The sequence below is a fragment of the Bacillus rossius genome, chromosome 2 (genome assembly GCF_032445375.1).
Source record: "Bacillus rossius redtenbacheri isolate Brsri chromosome 2, Brsri_v3, whole genome shotgun sequence".
Taxonomy (NCBI): Eukaryota; Metazoa; Arthropoda; class Insecta; order Phasmatodea; family Bacillidae; genus Bacillus; species Bacillus rossius.
The window spans coordinates 57,774,431-57,793,325 of NC_086331.1; the positions used below are offsets into that span (position 1 = coordinate 57,774,431).

At 34.7% G+C, this 18,895-nt stretch overlaps 1 protein-coding gene across 2 annotated transcripts in view; it reads right to left on the reverse strand.

The window, feature by feature from the left end:
* The window catches only part of LOC134529962 (uncharacterized), a 137,913-nt gene that overhangs the window by 83,412 nt on the left and 35,606 nt on the right, over nt 1–18,895 (reverse strand). The window contains exons 2-3 of one of the 2 annotated variants that reach the window (XM_063364504.1): nt 11,335–11,398; nt 3,105–3,349 (exon numbers count right to left, since the gene is read on the reverse strand). In XM_063364504.1, the coding sequence (XP_063220574.1) occupies nt 3,105–3,128 (24 nt within the window). In that variant the 5' untranslated portion in view covers nt 3,129–3,349; nt 11,335–11,398. The remainder of the gene's footprint in view (nt 1–3,104; nt 3,350–11,334; nt 11,399–18,895) is intronic. The other variant, XM_063364503.1, reaches the window with a different exon arrangement.

Below are 18,895 nucleotides of genomic sequence, written 5' to 3' on the forward strand. Positions count from 1 at the left end.
AATAGTCAACAAAAGTGCAGTAGTCAATTGCCAAAACTTGAAGGATCAGTTTTGTTTTAAATGGAGTATTTTGGCAAGATTTGTCGAGGGAAGTCATCAAAACCGTGTTGATAAGAGGTATTATGTTTTGGAGAATAATTACAACTTTGATGGACTGTACTCTCCGCCTCCATTACATCAGATAAAAATTTTTGAGAAGAATAACCCTAAAGTTTCAGTTAATGTGTATGCGCTTAATGCGGATAATAAGGTGTGTCCGATTCGGGTAAACAAACAAGAAAGAAAAAATCATTTCGATTTGTTGCTTGTGACAATGAAAGCGGTGCTGCACACTACCGCTACATCAAAAACTTCTCCCGACTTGTGAGACCCCAGGTTACAAAACTTCAACATAAGATTTATGTGTGTAAGATGTGCTTTAAGTATTTCGCTAATCGACCGCGGAAATCAGGACTCACGGCTATACAGTGTCTTGAACAGCACAAGATTAAATGCGGAAATAAATCTTAACCAAGACTTTAGTAATTTGTCTGTTTATTTTTTTGTACTTGTAGTGTAGAATTTATGTAATAAAAGTTTTTAAAAGAACTTGCGGTGTTTTTATTTTCTCAAACCTGTCACTTTTGTGGTATTTTTTAAAATTAAAGTTGTTTTGTATTGGCCAGGGATCGATCCATGGACCTTAGTCGATCGAATCAATCAGTATATAGATTACAAATTTATTTAATGAATTTTGAAACTTTTCCCGAATTTCTAGCTAAATAATTACATAATTCCAAGATGGCGTCCAAATTACAAGATGGCGGACATTACGTCATGTTACCTGACGATATATATGCTATGAAACAAGTGGTGGGGGTCAGTCTGCCAGCACCTACCACGTGGAAGGATCGTCCGCCATTTTTATTTTTTTGCCCTCACCGGTTTAGAACCGAGGACTCTGAGCTCCATGTCGTAATTGTATGTTTTTTAAATATTTTTATTAAAATTTTATTAATTGAATTTTTTTATAAATTTAATTTTTTTATTAAAATCGGATAATAAATAAAGATTTTCAAGGTGGCGACCGTAACGGAAATTGCAACGGTGACGTCATAATTCAAAATGGTGGAAAACAAAATGCCGGAATGTTCGAGAAAACAAAATGATGTCATCCAAGATGGCGGATCCAAGATGGCGGATCTAATATGGCCGCTGGGGTCAAGGTCAAGGTCACGGTACAACTTGTCCCGTTACGCTCATCCAAGACGGCCGCCGTGACGTCAGAATCAGATATGGCGGACCGACAATCACAATCCACGCGCCAGCGCCAGGCACAGGAGGCCCATTCATATACTACTACAGTATACTAAAAATACTGCCTTCCGAGTATTTTTGTCCGTTTGTAAGATTTATTACTACTATTCCACTATAGTGTTATATTTCACATTACAAAATACAATTCTCAATACCTCGCTAATACTTTTCATAAAAAATTTTATCACTTACCATCTTGACAGTAAATTTTTAATATTATTTGGAAAACAAAAAAAAACTTTAAATGTTTGTTGCATGGTTTTCTTTTTTTAAATTTTATTAAAAACAAATTCTATGCATAGTCCATAGTTAAAAAACTGAAAAATAAATTAAATAAAATACATAAAATTCTAAATATACTTCGTAAAACCCTACTATTTAAAGACTTACTTAGTAAAATATATCTGACAATTGTCACAGAATTTTACAAAAGGTCAAGGTTATAGGTTCGATTATTTAAAACAAGCAATCAATACAACTAAAAATAACTTACTTTTTTATTGCTAGTAATTGAATTAAGTTCATCCATTTTTCTCTGGATAGTGAAACTCTCTCGTATTACCAAAAGTTGCTGGGCCATGGGTTTAATTGAGAAAACTAATCAAATAATTACTGAGTCTCTACTACAACGTCTTAAATCAAACTCCGCCCAATTCCACGGTGCAGAGCCAAACCCATAAAAGTAAACTTGGGTTTGCACTATTGCGACAATAAAAATCAAGTAAATTAAATTAATGATTATTTTTACACTGTGTAAGTATTACAATACGGAGTAACAAAATTCATATTACAAATAATTAAATTACTATTTCCTGTATTCCATAAATATAGGAAAAATCCCAACAATAGTGCGTAAATTTTTCGAGCGGAAAAAAGAAACATCACAGACTCGTGCATTGCACACTAAATTTAAAACTGAGTAAAATCAAGTGATGTTTTAAAAACATTAAAACAAAAATATTATAAAAATGTAGAATGCCTTCTGAACATAAATTTGTGCTGCGCAGCGTGATTAAACACCAAAGAAATTCATTGTTAAATAATATAAATGTTCTGCTGGGGCGACCTAGAGTTTAGGTTCAAATCCAGATTAAGTTCCAAATTTCTTGTTACCAAAGATCGTGCTTAAATCTTCATATTACATTACTTCAAAGGCTCAGCTACACCAGTGGGCGAATAGTTGAAACGGGAAACCTATGGCCGTGACGTAATAAAGGCACCACGTAAATTATAAACCATTAAAAATCCATTTTAATTTTATTACCTGCATCGTCCCATAAACGTAGCATGCATTAACTACTGTGAAGTTTCGAATAGAAGCAATATTTTCTGGGAAAGCATCTAGCGATCAAATAAACTTGGATATAAAACTGTTACTACAATTTTTTCCCGTTCCTGTACGGACACACAGGCTGTAGACGGGGTTGTTAATTGCAGATTCATGATACGTTGCGATGTGACAGTAATTTTTGCACTCTCTTAAAAATTCAACATTCGAAATGTTTTGCCGGGGGGTCACTTAAAAACAAAGGGCCGAAGCTTTACTCACGTTGGTTAGCTTAATCTGTAATCTCAGGTCGTTAAAAATACCCTTGCAAAACTATCATCTAACTTGTAGCGTTTAAATGAAATAATTATCTCATAATAATATAAGCATCAAACACTACCTATACATAACAATTAAATATAATTTATAATACGAATCAGAATTTCTGTTCCTACGTGCCGTTGCTGTTTTGTAAATAAATGCATGTTCACTAGCGCTGCTGTATTGCGAGTTACAATGCAGCTGTTTGGTGTCGACTTACTTGCACAAACAAAGAGGCATCCATGTCAGCAAAAGCACGTGACTGGAACTGGCGAGCTGCGGTTCCTGTTGCTCCGATACAAAGGGACGTCACGGGAATGTTGCAGGAGCTGTGGTTCCTGTTGCTCCGATACAAAGGGACGTCACAGGAACGTTGCAGGAGCTGCGGTTCCTGTTGCTCCGATACAAAGGGACGTCACAGGAATGTTGCAGGAGCTGTGGTTGCTCGGTTGGCTCTGTCCATCACTGTGAACATTCGAACATGACTGCCTCAGGGTGTGCATTTGTGCTTCTCTGACGGAATACTGCTAGGGGAAAAAAGGGTTATTGTACTTATGTACTCTTTATTTGATATAATAATTATCAAAATTTGATTACATGAGATTTGTCACAAAAACATATTTTGCAGTACAATGTGGATAGAGAATTGCGCGGGATTTACGTAGATTTTAAAGAAATTTGAATAAAAAATGTTATGTCTTGTTCCAGAAATTTCAACTGGTAGTACAAAAGTTATGGGAGTATATATATTTTTTCAAAACCAGATGTAGACAATAATATTTGTCTTATTTTAAATGCTAAGAGTGCAATTTTTTTTATCAACAAGTACCAAAATTCCGCTTTAAACGGTGGGAAAGGTGGATGGGGTAAAAAAAAACAAAGGTTAGTTACAATGTCTAACTAATGTAACAATACCAACAATCTATGTATTAAAATTTATCATAACAATTAGTGTATTAACTAGTAATAGTATAACTTTCTTAAATTTTTGTGTGCTAAGAATAAAATAGGTTGTATAATAAAGTATACAATGTATTTTTTAGTGGCGGGATTTGAACCTAGACCATTGTACTTTGATACCACGAATTTAACCCTTGAGTTGAAATGACATATTTAAATATTGTGGACAATATTATGTCGTATGTATTGTAATATAATGATTATAATGTAGCTTTAAGTTGCGGATATTTGTTATTATGACTATTACAGTTCATAAAATGTATTCCCGGATAGTTTCACTATCACAAAGATTTTATTGGCACACTTATACGCTTGGAACGTCCTTGGATGTTTACAAGAGCGGTTACACGCAGGTTAATGCCATCACACGCAATCAGTTGTCTGGATGACTTCCACTCGAAAGTATAGCAGGAAAGCACACGCATGCGCATTAGACTTCATCAAAAGTTAAACTTCGACCATGGTGCGCGCGGACTTCATTGCATTTCCTTTACTTACTAACATTTCACCCTCAAAGCACCCTTAATATAACTTTCAAAACTACTGTCGTTTCCAATGCAAGTAGAAATGGCTTAGCAATCATCTATAACTTTAAATCAAAAGGAAACCATTTATAAAGAAATTAATTGAAAAAGCCTGGAAGTACGGTATTGTAATAATATGAATTATAGTTATTTAGTTGTTACAGAATTGAACAACAGTATATTTTCAACGTCTTCTAATGTAGGGGTTGAAAGCACGTTTAGTTATTTAAACTGTAATTTTCTTTGAGTATCAGATATAAAGTTTTTTATTGACTGAATTTGATTTAAAACAACATTTTTAATTTGGTGTAATATGACACATTCTAAGGTCTTTCCCCAAGACAAAGGCGTATATATTGGAGGGGGAAGATCCTCCCCCCCCCCCGAATAATTTAAGTAATAAGGAGTAATTTACACTACAATGCATATCACAGGAAGAAATTCCGTCATGAAAATATTAACAGTTAATAATGCAAGATAATGTTAATGGATAGCTACAAAAAATTATTGTTAAGAAAAATAAACTATTACAATTATTAAATAAAATGTTTTTAGACCCTAATAATGGTTTCGTGGTTGAGCATCAGTTTTTTCAGACAAAGTGAAACTTTGTTGGACAGGTATTACAATGAACAGTTAGACGTTTATGAAAACACCATGCAACTTATTGTGTATCAATAATTCTCGTGTTATTTTATAACAATTTTTCAGCTGAAATCACCGGCCAAAGCAAGTTAATTTTTGCCAAACGAGTGCCCATGAGTGTGTTGGTGCATGTTTGGTGTATGTGTGTAGGCGCGGCAAAAATAAACAAACCAATGTAAACATGTGCCATTCTTGCGCATGCTGCCTAAGCTTGGAGTGCTGAAACTTGTCATCGGTTGTTTAAATTGGACTTTCGATACCTTCCCTTTTCTATGGTTCATTCTTGTGCGGTTAGCTCGTGTGTTAAAGTTTTATCCAAATATTTGGTTTTCTCTGCTTGTCTGTCAAGTTGTTTAATCGGTAGCTCTGTTTATTAAGTTAGTGAGCTTCATTTTGTGATCTGAAATCTTTATTTGTTATTAATTCAACTGCATTCATATAGAAGATACAAGCTTCTATTCAAAACTTATTTATAAAAAAACCTGAGTGTTAATAATAGGCCTGTTAGTGACAGTGCTGAAATTGGCTTTGCCAGTGACAATGTTTCTTCTGGTTTCGAAAATACCACTACCGTTGATCCAGGCCCAGTTTCGGGGCAATTTAGCCAAGAAAAAATACCTATGATATTGTAAATTGTTGTCAAAGCAATTCCGTTCGTTCGTTCACAAGTGCAGAATAATTTTCGCTTGTAGAAAATACTTGGAAATCTCAACCTGTATAAAAAATTTCCTTCTTCTTCAAGTAGTTTTAGTTCAAACCAAACTAGACCTTTTCAAATGAAATGGCTTGAAGAATTTGAGTTGTTGGCTTATTAGGAAGAATAATCCGGATCTTTTTGTAAATATTGTGTAATATTTTCGCACTCCAAAAGTGTAGGAAAAGGAGATCACCAAGTAACAGGGGCAATAGTAACACAAGCTTTTAGTAATTTGAAAAAAGCCAAGGAAATTTTTCGTATTCATGATAATTGCACATATCATAAAACATAGGTTTGATTGCTAAAGACACAAAATACATTGTTACAAAAAACTGAGAGGGTTATCAATCTTGCCAATGCTCAAATAAAATTGAATACTGAAAAAAAACAACAGAAAAAGACCTATTCCTATAATACCGGAAGGCAGCCAATAGCAGTAACAGGTCATCGTGACGGTAGACGAATAGGTTTAAAAGAGCTAGAAAAAATAACGGAAATTTTTGATCAATGCTGAGATACACAGCTAAAGTGGAGATGATGACATTAAGGACCAATTAATGATCAGTGGTGGGAAGAGCATGTACACAAGTTCTTTTATTCAAAACGAGCTCATTAGCACGTTTTTCATTTTTTCCAGTCTCAAATTGTGACAAATATCAAGAAGTATATTTTTTATTCCGTTTTAGCACATTAAACCGCTAACATTAGCCAAATAGAACAGTTTTCTCTTTGTGTACGGTATGTTAAAGGTCAATCATACCAAATTAGAAAAGATTTTCTCCTAACCTTTGTCCCCGTTTATGATGTTAGTGGTGCAGGCTTAGCTAACGCAGTGTTAGAGACCTTGACAAGTTTAGGGCTCGACTTAAAGAAAATGAGAGGTCAAGGATGCGGTAGTGCTGCCACGATGAGAGGGCAATTCAGAGGAGTACAAGCTTCTATAAAAGAAAAATTACCACTAAAGAAATTGTATAGGCGTTATAAAATAACTCTGCGGATTCTTCCGTATGTCAGCCAAAAGAACTATAATACTGACATCAATGATATCTGACTGCTGTCCGAAACAGGAAAAAAAACTTATTTCACTATATAAAACACGATGGGTGGGAATGCACGACAGTTTGTTTTTATTTAAACATATTTTAGAACCAATACTTCTCTCTCTCTCTCTTTAAAATAGAAGAAGAACCAAGTGACTCAGCACCTAAGGCACATGCTTTAAGTAGTTCTATCAGTCAATTTCAAATTGTTGTCAATTTCTTCTTTTTATTTTGAGCCGGATGCTGTCAACTACTAATAACTTATCTGAGAAGCTTAAAAAATAGATCTTTCTCATGCCATGGCAAATGTTACAAGTGTCTTTTATCTGCTATCGAAACAAAGAATAAATGCTAATGACAACTTTAAAACCCTTTATGCTCAAGTAAAGGAATGCGCTGCAAAACTCTACATTAAATAACCGCAAAACTCGACATTAAAAAAGAGATTCCAAGAATTTGTCAATTTAAAACAGCCCGTAACAACGTCCCATACAGCACAGAAGAAGAATACTATCGACGAGCTGTTTATGTACCTTAGCTTGATGATTTTTGTAATTTACTGAAGGAACGCTTTGAATCTCACACGGAACAGTTGCATCCTTACAACACATTCTTACAGAATTTTGTACCAAAAGATATATATGTTCATTGGAAGCTGCTTTTAATTCCTACGAAGAAGATTTGTCTCATAAAAAGGTCGTGCAAAGTGAGTTTATGTTGTGGAAAGAAAAGTGGAGTCAGGAAAAATCTGAAAATGATCCCAAAACAGCCATTAGTTCTCTAGAAAAGTGTGACAAGACATTCTTCCCTAACATTTATATTTTCTTGAAACTAATAGCAGTTCTGCCTGTTTCTGTTTTAACGGTGGAAAGAAGCTTCTCAAGCTTAAGAAGACTAAAGACTTACTTAAGAAATACCACACCGGAAAGTAGGCTTAATGGACTAGCATTGCTTTCAATCCATAGATACACTAAAATAAGCGATGAAGAAGTTCTTGATAAGTTTTGCTAGTGTACCAAGAAATATGGACTTCGTTTTGTAAACTTCACATAAAAAGGAAAATTTCTTTTTTTTACGTATTTACTTTATTACGCCATATTTATAGCATAAAAATAATAGAACAAAATTATTTTCCATTGTACAAAATTTACTTTTGTTGGGTTTTTCGGACCAGAGCAAAAAAATCTTCAACCAAAAAAGTTAACACATTTAGTAAGTCAAAAAGTAAGGGACGTGAAGAAAGTAAATGAACGCGAATACAATTAAATGTTAAATACGCGCGTGTTATAAAACAACCTGCTATCATATAATAAAGCATTAGTTACGTTAAGTTATAAAAATAAACTTGAAACATAAAATATTAATAAGAAAAACTAGATTGTCCCAACATTTTGTTTAAAACCCCTTGAAAATTATCCTTAAATTATGACTTTAAAAAAAAAAAAAAAAAAACGCAAATAATAGTAAGCTTGGTCATATTGCCCCCCCCCCCCCCCCCCGCCCCCGCCCCCCACCACCCCAAAAAACAAACAAACAGGGGTTGGCCATGTCTGCATGATTACATGCTAAGTGTGTGAAGCTGTTTATTTCCTTCGGTTCATTGTTGCACCATATAGGTTATATGTCCAAAACATTGGCTGAAGTGTAGTGTTTGCAGTGTGAAAACAGTTTTAAATGACTCTTTTTTCATGGAAGTGACTGTTTTTAACGAAGGAGATTCTAATCCAGGGTGGTTTATCTTTGATAGCCGGAGTGGTTCCTTCATCGGGTTGAGTTGCGGTCCGTAAGATGGCAGCAGCAAACTACCACTTAATGAAAGCTCATAACTATTTTTAAATAAATTGTATTTATTTTAATTTTTGAATATTATAATTGCATACCAAAATGTTTACTACTAACATGAAAGTGCTAAAAACCTTTTATTAAAACAAAATTATTTTTAAAAACATAAACTGACTTCAGGTGGAAGCGTGGTTAGATGAAGAGGAATGGCGGTGTAGCGTTTTGATAGTCAACGGAGCTTTGTTCTGAGTTCTTGAAGATTATCTTTCGGTGATAGCGATTTCTGTACATAAAAACTGCCATTATCATGGCAAAAAATAAGCACCGTTGTTTTGTGCCCCAGTGTGCGAATAACGTTTGTGTGAACCCTGATGCTATTGTGTTCCGATTTCCAGAACGTGCTGAAAGGTAAGTGATTTTGCGAAATATAATAGTATGTTCCTGTATATTAAAAATTAAGACATGGCATAGGTGTATAAGCTATTTGTAGTGAAAGGTTAATCTAAAATCTATAATGCTCGTGAGGGTATCATGCCGAGATTTATGTAAAGGCGGGAATACAATGGACAGATACGTTTACATGGTATTAACCTCAAAGAGTTAACTTATATGCAATACATTCTAACTACAAATGCATATAGATAAGCACTTAAAATTATGCGGGTGATAGCATTAAGAAAAGTTCTAGGCCTATTTGGTTAAAATTTGGAAAGTAAATTTTTGAAAACTAATTTAATTTTACATCGCAACTGAGTACATTTCCTTTTTACGTGCAAAATGGAATCTGGATGAGATCGATTTCAGTTTGCTGGATTGATTTGTGAGTGATTAAGTTGTTTTAACTGAGATGGGATATGTTGGCTGAACTAAAATAAATGCCTAATGCTGTAAAGTAATTTTCAGCAGTGAATGAAGTGTTTATAAGAAAATTACTGTGCCATATAAGGTAAATTGTTCCCACATTTTGCAGGTATCTAATACTACAATGCAAATGTATTATATACTTTATACTTTGATATACCATGTGTTCATTACCAATAACACTACGTCTATGCTCATTACACCTTATAGTAGTACCTATTGATAAATTACCTTCGTGCTCTATTTCTAATTATATTCATTTCTACAACTAATAGTAAATGCTGCAAAATTTACTTCTAACCTAGCGGTGGGTAGCATATAATAAAATTAATGGACTGCTCACACAGTCCTCATTTATTCCTACATCCTCATCTAGTTATTATCAATCCATAACCTTATATTTCATACTCCCATATCCATTTACTGTACATAATTGATCCTCAAAACTCTCTTTACATTAACCAAGCGTTCAATACACCATTCCCGCTTTAACAGCCTAACATTCATCTACCAACACTACCAACAAAACATGCTCACATCAAACAATAACCTCCAGTTCTATCAACTCCCACACTTACATTACAATATTCTTATGTCTTATCGCTACTATATGACGTCACCACATCTCCCCTCCGTGATTCTCAACCAATCAGAAAGCTGGATCGAATATTAGAATTGACCCAAACATTTAAATACTGTGTAGAAGGTTTGGCCTATTAGAAATGGTGAAAGCAATGCTACGTTCTCACATGAAAGACAAAATTCACATAAAATAAATAGGTTGCGTTGGAATTGGTTTTACAGAACAGATCTGTCATGATTCTGTCATAATTGCCACAGCAGAGATGAAACCAATTTAATATGTAAAAGCTGGTAGTGATTTTTAAGTGCACCAAATAATGTTATTTTTATGAGTGTCACCAAATATAGTCATATTACCTCACAACTCTAAGCAAAAAATTCCTATATTTTATAATTAACACTTACATCAATAAATATGTATGTGTTTATGTCCAATGTAGTCTAGGCCTAAGTGGTGTCACATCAGATATTTTATGGTTTTGTCCAAAAGAATAAGGCCTGATCATATCACTCGGTAAAGTTCCGTATCACGTATCCAGTCATTCACTTGATCCTGATGGCATGATCCTGTACAATTGATCCTGTGGTACATGATGCTTGCTGTTTTAATTTAGTACGTTGACGCATCCTAAACATAACAAAAATATCACAATACAAACAAGGTATCTCAGATGTTGAATAATTTTATTATTTTATTCAACTTGTGATCAAAATTAATTTTTATCACAAGTTTTTTTAACATCCAGGATCTTTTGATGACCAAAATTAAAACAGCAAGCATCATCTACCACAGGATCAAGCCATCAGGATCAAGGGTTAACGTGAATACGTGATACGGAACTTTTACCAATCACTCGTACAAGATGATATTATAGGGCTGTATAAATGTTAAAGAGTTTTAGTTCAACTCTCCTTATCATTAATGCTGTGTAAAGAAATTGTGTTTTATGTTTTAAATACTGTCAACAATGGCAGTACATCTTAGGTAGACAGACCCCAAAACAGCCAATTATTTTAGCTAAAAAGTGCATTTAAACATTTTAAGTTAGTTTTTGAAAAGAAATGGCAAGCATAAAAAGCAAATTATTTAACACCCACTATTTTCAGTGTATGTAGTTGATAAATTCCAGGTACTTGTGCAGAATGATTTACTAGTTGTAGAACAATAACCATTGCCAACCTTAATTAACTTTACTGTATCTCACAGTTTACTTTCTCTTTTGCACAGAATAAGTTATTCTGAGAGTCAAGTAGTGTACTGTAATTATATCATGTCTTTATTTTGACTGATAAGGTTCAAAGTTTATGTCGAAGGTTTCGTGTCTAACGCAACTGTTTTGTTTGTTTCAGAATACTTACATGGCTTTCAGCTATTTCTGAATTTGCTCCAGGAGTTCCGCCTGTCACTGATGTCGACGAAGCTCTGAAATATTACACAAAGTTTGTTTGTGCAAATCACTTTGTTACTTCAGATTTTTCTCAGCTGGAGAAGACAAAACTGAATCATAATGTAGTGCCATCAGTTTTTGATTCCAACGAAGTGGTGTCTCCTCTCCAGAAGAAACAAGAAAAGTTGGTGCAGCCATCAGCTGTCAACCAATTGAAAACATTGTCTCCATCCTCGCCACATCTTCAACCTGTCCATCGTGTGTATTTGCGACGGCAAGTTGCGGAGGGACTTAATAGTGAGTCTGCTGTTGCCCATTCATTTGTGAACTCTAGTACATTCATACCAGTCTCCTCATCTACTCCCAGGTGTGCACCAAGAGCTCGATGTAGACTGTAAATGACTAACCCCACCTCACCTTCTGCAGATACTGGTAATGCAGAATATTCTGAAAACCTCGCCACAAGTTTAAATGATACCAGCGTTCAGTCAGCTCAGCAATTACTGTCTCATGGAGTTAAAAAGAGTACGTCACTCCTGAAAAGCCTTGGTGTGTCAAGAGTGTCTTTATTGACGCCGAGGAAGAAAAAACTTTTGAGGCATGTTCAAGGCAGAGTCAAAGCTCTTAAAAGGACGTGTAAAAATCTGAGAAAACAAAATATGACTTTTCGTGAGACCATAGATGTAGCAAAGGACTTAAAATTCAAAGAACTGAAGAACCTGTCACCTGCTGCATACCACCTCCTTGTGTCTCAGTTGCGCTGTACAAATAGAAAACCGAAGGGAAGAAGGCGGACAACAGATGAGAAGATAATGGCTCTTACAATTTATAAGCGAAGTCCTTCTTGTTATTCACTACTGAGGCGCATGTTGGTTTTGCCATCTAAGAAATCATTGCTGACTCTGTTGAATGCTGTTCCATTCAGGTGTGGAGTTGATGGTAAATTCATGAACTTTGTGAAAGAAATTCTGTCTCCTATGTCTTTTGCTGATCGTCACTGTGTTCTTATGTTTGACGAAATGTCTTTGAAAGAACATGTTCAGTATTGTCCAAGAGAAGACAAAATTCTTGGTCTTGTTGACAATGGTACCTCTAGAAGTGGTGAGATGGCAAACTATGTAGTGGTGTTCATGTTGCGAGGTTTGAGAAGAAAATGGAAGCAGCCTATTGCATGTTACTTCACTCGTGGTGGAATGAAGGGAAAAGAGCTGAAAGTTTCTATTCAAGAAGTGCTTGCTTCATGTTTTGCAATTGGTTTAGAGGTAATTGGCACTGTTTGTGACATGGGCACAAACAATGTCTCTGCGCTGAAGGAGCTTGGAGCCCAATTTCCAGAGCCATTATTTCAGTTTCAGGGACATGAAATTGCTGTAGTTTTTGATCCACCTCACCTATTGAAGTGTTTCAGAAACATGTTCCTTTCACATATTGTCAGAGGGATTAAAGTTAGAGGTGGTTTGCCAATTGTGGGAGCTGCAAAATGGGAGCATATTGAGAAGATGCACGAAGAAGACAAGATATCGATTTTCAGACTGGCCCCTAAAATCACAGACGCTCATCTAGCTCCAAGTTCCAACGAACGAATGAGAGTGTCCACTGCAGCTCAGATAATGAGTCATTCTGTTGCAGCAACTCTTCACAGCTATGTCAGTCAAGGTAAATATAAAGAATTTATAGTAGACAAATTTAAACTTAAATTTATGTTTTTTAAAATTTACTTATAGCTTTGGTGTACATATTGGGGATTTTGGTTATGTATGCTTTATTTAAACATTGTAGGCCTACTACATGAAAGAGCTCCCCCATACTTGCACACAATTCTTAGACCTACTATACATTGAATTTATTTATTGCGGATTTTAAATTTGTCGTTAGTCTTCTTGTATTTGTCAATTTGGGCATCATTTCTTTTTTTATTCCGGTCGTGAAAAGGTACAGTATGCTGTTACAAATGTTGCCATTTGATGATCTTTAGTGAAAGCAAAAATTGTTATGTATTTTAAGTTGCAGTGTATTAGTAACTGTCTGATAAGTATTAGATGAAATTAAGTAAACTTAGAAATTGTACAATATCTGCCCCCATAATCGTTACAGGTTGTTCACAATAAACTTAACATTTTTAGGTACCCATTTTGCATTCTCGGGCAGTTACTACAATTACTTCAATTTTTTTTTTTTAATTTTTACAAAAATACAAATTAGGATAAGAACTTGACCAGGGCCATGACATAAATTGTCCATTTGACAGAAGATAGGAAAATGAAAAAAATTAGTCTTTCAAAAGAGTACTCATTTTCAAAGAGGTCCCACTTGTTTATGTTAAGATTTGGTTCCATATATGACAATTAGCAATTGGGCTGCAATCCAGAGGCAAGAAACTGCAATCCTATACACCACCCTAACAAACTACAGGACAGTTATGCTGTTTGTTTATATTTTTTATGGCTCCTTTATGTAATATTACAAAAATACCAATTGATTAATCATACATAGTCTACTGGTAATTAAAAATACTTACAATCTCACAATGATGTCCTTTGCCATTCATGGCCACTCCAACTGTTGGTTCTGAATCTGCTCCTGTTATACAGATAGTTAATAGTTTTGTATTTCTGCTTATACAGACTTAAGAATTGTTTGCATTAATTTTAGATTTTTTTTGTAGGAATACCAGTGTAACACTGTCAATAACAGTATTGTACTTTGCAATGTATATCAAGCTTCAATTTTTTTTGTTCCAGCTATCCTTCCCTCAGAAGCAACTATAACTGCATAATTTTTAGCAGATATGGATGAGCTGTTCGACAGCTTCAACGGAACTGACAAATATCCAGATGCAGGTAAACCATTGAGATGTCGCCTGTCTGCTTCAAGCCCACATATTGAATACTGGCAGGAAAAAGCAAAGAGCACTGTCAACAACTGGCAGTTCTGGGCAGATCCTGCTGCCGATAAGCGGTTGAAGCGTAAAAGAAAGGATACCTCACCTCCTCTGAAACCACGTAAGGTGCGTTGCACTGTGACGCGCCCACCATCTCAATGGGGTTGGATCACTTCCATAAATGCAGTATTACATATCTGGAATGTGGTCTCAAAGGCAGGATTTAAATATTTGCAGCAGCGAGCTTTGAACCAGGATCCGCTCAAAAATCTGTTTGGGCTTATTCGTTCGTATTGTGGTGCAAATAATAACCCTACATTCTCTCAGTTTGCTGGAGCTTTTAAGACTGCTATTGTAAATGGTTTGGCATTCAAAGGATTTTCAGGTAACTGCCAGGCAGATGATGCAACTATTTTGAGTGATTTGCGAGCTTTCCTTTTGAATGACTCACAAGAAACTGATCGGGAAACCTCCAGTGAACCAAATCTACCACCAGATTTTTGTAATGAGGCTGTTCTGGGAATTGAAAGTGCTGTTGAATCTGGAGATGCAGCTATCCTTTCAGCAGCATATGTTGCAGGCTTCATCGCTCACAGAATGTTGGGTAAATTGTCCTGTGATGTTTGTAAGAAACTGTTAGCAGGTAGTAACACTGATTTTTGCAATACTGCTATAACATTTAAGGAGTTTTCAGATTTATCTCATCGTCTGACATATCCTTCACAACATTTGGTTACTTTTGTTGCAAAATTTGCTGTCCTCTTTGATGAATTCATGGCCTCCAATAGTCATATTGAAAATATTCTACAAACATTATGTCGACATATTCTGGGTGGGGTCACAATGTCATGGTTGGAAGATGTTGACTGTAAACAACATATTTAGTTTCTGCAGAACGGGATTGTAAAAGCAGCTGCTGAGATCTCTGTACGATGGTGGTGTAAACGGCAGGTTAGAAATTTCACAGCATCACAGAAAATCAAGCAACATGCTAAGAAAATGCGTTTGCTGACTCACAAATGATGTTTCTTAATTTTTCCGTAAATAAGTTGAAATTGTTTTTCTTTTGTTTCATTTAGGAGGGAATTACTGCAGTAGGGTTGGCCACAGTCATGGGCAGATTACTGCTACCTGGGACTGTATCTTGATGGGCAAAATAAAATACAATTTATCTAAACTTTGACATTGAAAAGTATAACTGTTGAAAATGTGTTAAATGTGTATCTTAAGATTGTTTTGTAATATAGAGTATCAATTGTATCTGGTATATTATACTTTATAGATTCTATGCAAAGAAATTTTGTCTTGGATGGCAGACCAGGTGATAAAAATATTACCAGGTACAGTGAATTTTCCTTTGTATTTCGTAATACATCACTAAACAGTTTTGTGAAGTGTATACATCAAAACTGTATACTGTAATTTGGGGTTACTGGTACATACGAGGTAACTTGAATGTTTATTCAGGAACAATTGTAAATACACCAGCTGTAAGAAAAAATATAAACATATGCGTGGTACTTTATCAATATGAGGCAACTGAAATAGTCTGTACTATTTTTTATTTTAAGTTACCATTTGCCAGACAAAATCTTTTTACAAATGTTTTAAACTAATGTTCAGTTTATGGTAACAAATATAAAGAAACAAAAATGTGTGTGAAAGATGGCTTGTTAATAGAGAGTTAATTTACCTTGTTTCTTTTCCAGTAACTTAAATTCAGTTTGTGAAATTGTGTTAAACCCAGTTGTTTTATGTGAAGTTACTGGTAGGACTGGAATTCAGAAGAGTGATAAATTATGTACAGTTAAATTTATACATGTTTATAAAATTAATATATGCGCAAATGGCATTACAAGTTTTAAAATTTCATCCAGCGTTGTGATCATTATTTATTTATATCTTAAATAAAAAAATTAAAAGTTTGAGACCAGACTGTGTGGTAAGCTACGAGAAGAGACCTGAAACAGTCTACTATTAGTGGCAAAAGTACAGTTTATATATATATATATATAATGATTAGTTGAATGTATTGTGTACAATATGACAGGGTTATCATTAAATAAATATAGTAGCATTAAGTTAACAGTTATTTCACTCACCGGAATGGAATTACAAGTCAAACTGGTTTTTAGTGTTTCAGCCAGGGACCGGACAGTTACTTTGAAAAAGTAACTCGGTAACAGTTACAAATACTCCATTGGAAATGTAACCCTGTTACAACTACAAGTTGCACTACTGAAAATATACCAGTTACAGTTACAGTTCTGAGAAAAGTATGTAACTAAGTTACCTTAACAGTTACTTTGTGAAAAACTAAAAAAGTGATACGTAATATTGTTATAATTGAAAGCTAATAAAACATATTGTGTTTAGTAAAGATATATGTTTATTTAAACTGATAAAATTTAAATACGTCTTAAATTACATTGAGTAATTAGTTCACACTACAAAATTCTTCGCAGCACCACACAACAAGCACTTCACAATAAGGTTATTTTTATCACTCGACCGAACTTCGAAAAAATTAGAATATGAAGGCCACTGCAACGAAAATTCTGGACTGCTTTCTAGGCTTCTCGCTTCATTAGATTCTGTCTTTGCTTTCGCGCATGTGCACAGGAAGGTTAATTAATTAAACAGCACAGCACCCATACAGCACACAATGTTTCAGTAGGTAACATGTCTGTGATATTGCAGTAACATTACTATGTTTCGAATAGATTACATTTCATCTGTCATGTTTCTGGAACATTTCATAAACATTTCATTGGACACATAGTACTCATGTCTATAAATGAAGTTTCAGATACATTTCAGCAAGATTCGTTTGGCAATATTACATTGTGGTTGATTCTGAAATGTATCTGAGACATTATATTGAAACTTCCCATCATGCTTGTTGGCACTGAAGTTTAGAAATCTTTGTCTTTGTGTATTATTTCTTGTTTTGGCGCAGTATTTTGGTACTTGGATTTTTATATGTGGTGAATAAATTGTAATTTTGAACATTATTTATTTCATGTTAGTTTACTATTTTTTGTTTTTACTTTAGCACTTAAGCAAGTACCGGTATAGAAACAATCTTTTATGCGTCTTCGAAATGTGTAAAGCTGTAGGTTAAGGAATGTCTTTTTTTTGTCGGTATGCTTATTATGTTCAAACATTCCCGTGCGCTGTTTTCAGTCTGATTTTTAATTTATGTGATGCATTAACAGGATATTCGCGATTTAATAAAATTGCTAAAGCATCTAACAAGTTTTCTACTTACTGTAGCTATGCCGCTATATGGTCGTTGACTAGAACACGAATGCTAATGTATGGGTTAGTCCCTTTAATGTTATCTTTAGTTAAAAATCACAAATATAGGCTTATAGGTTCCTAAATATTTTGGTTTTAAAAGCATTTGATTAAACCAATTTATTTTATTGAGTTATCACCTTCGGGCTTTTATAATATACTTAAGTAAATATATTTCATAACCTATAATATGTAGTTAAGGGTAATTTGTGTTTATTTACTGTGCACAACACATAAATTAATTATGTTGTGTTTATTTTAATATAAATATTGAAGTGTTTAATTTGAAATAATTTACAATTCTACTGGTTAAGTAATTATTTTTATTATGTTCCGCACTCTGTAGTACTTACATCGTATGTTGTAGGCCTACCAATTACTATTAACGGAAATTTAATAAAGCCTGCTATTATATCTGGCTTGTCATAAATGTAATTTATTGTAAGTGAACGCACTAGGCCTACACATATAATTAGACAGCGGTTTCATTAATTGCCATTTCGCTTAACAAAGTTATTTCTGCAATCTGGCCTTCATTTAATTGGTGGGCTGGAATTGCAGGGCAAAATAATTGAAATAAATTTTGTCCTTTACCGCAGAGAAGGTAAGTCTTCAAGTTGTGTTGTACTAAGCATAAGCATCATTGGTATTTCTATTTAAATAAGTTTTTATTATGCTAAATTATGGTAGTAACCAAGTATGTTTGATTTGGAGAGTTTGACAAAACCTAATTCCATCCATTATATGACAATAAAGGAAACAAATTTAATGATGATTTATTAGATTACATGTGTATAGTAGTAGTTGGAAATGGGGGGTTCAAGGCCAGGCGGAGGATCGAGGATCCGGCGGCCATCTTGGATGACGTCATCTAATCCGTATGCTAATCCATGCTAATCCGTATGCTAATCTATGCTAATCCATGCCGATCTATGCTAATCCATGCCAATCCATGCCAATCCATGCCAATCCGTATGCCAATCTATGCCAATTCGTATGCCAATCTATGCCAATTCGTATGCCAATCTATGCTAATCTGTATGCCAATCTATGCTAATCCATATGCCAATCTATGCTAATCCATATGTTAATCCATGCTAATCCATGCTAATACATCCGCCATTTTGTATTTCTAGAAATTTCCACCAACTTCGAATCGTGACGTCACCGTTGCACTTTTCGTCACGGCCGCCATCTTGGATTAGAATTTTTTTTTTCGAACTTTGAAATTCGATGTAATCATCAGCCGCCATCTTGTTTCGTCTGCTGGTGGCCGCCATCTTGTTTTCGTCTGCTGGTGGCCACCATCTTGTTTTCGTCTGCTGGTGGCAGCCATCTTGTGACGTCATAT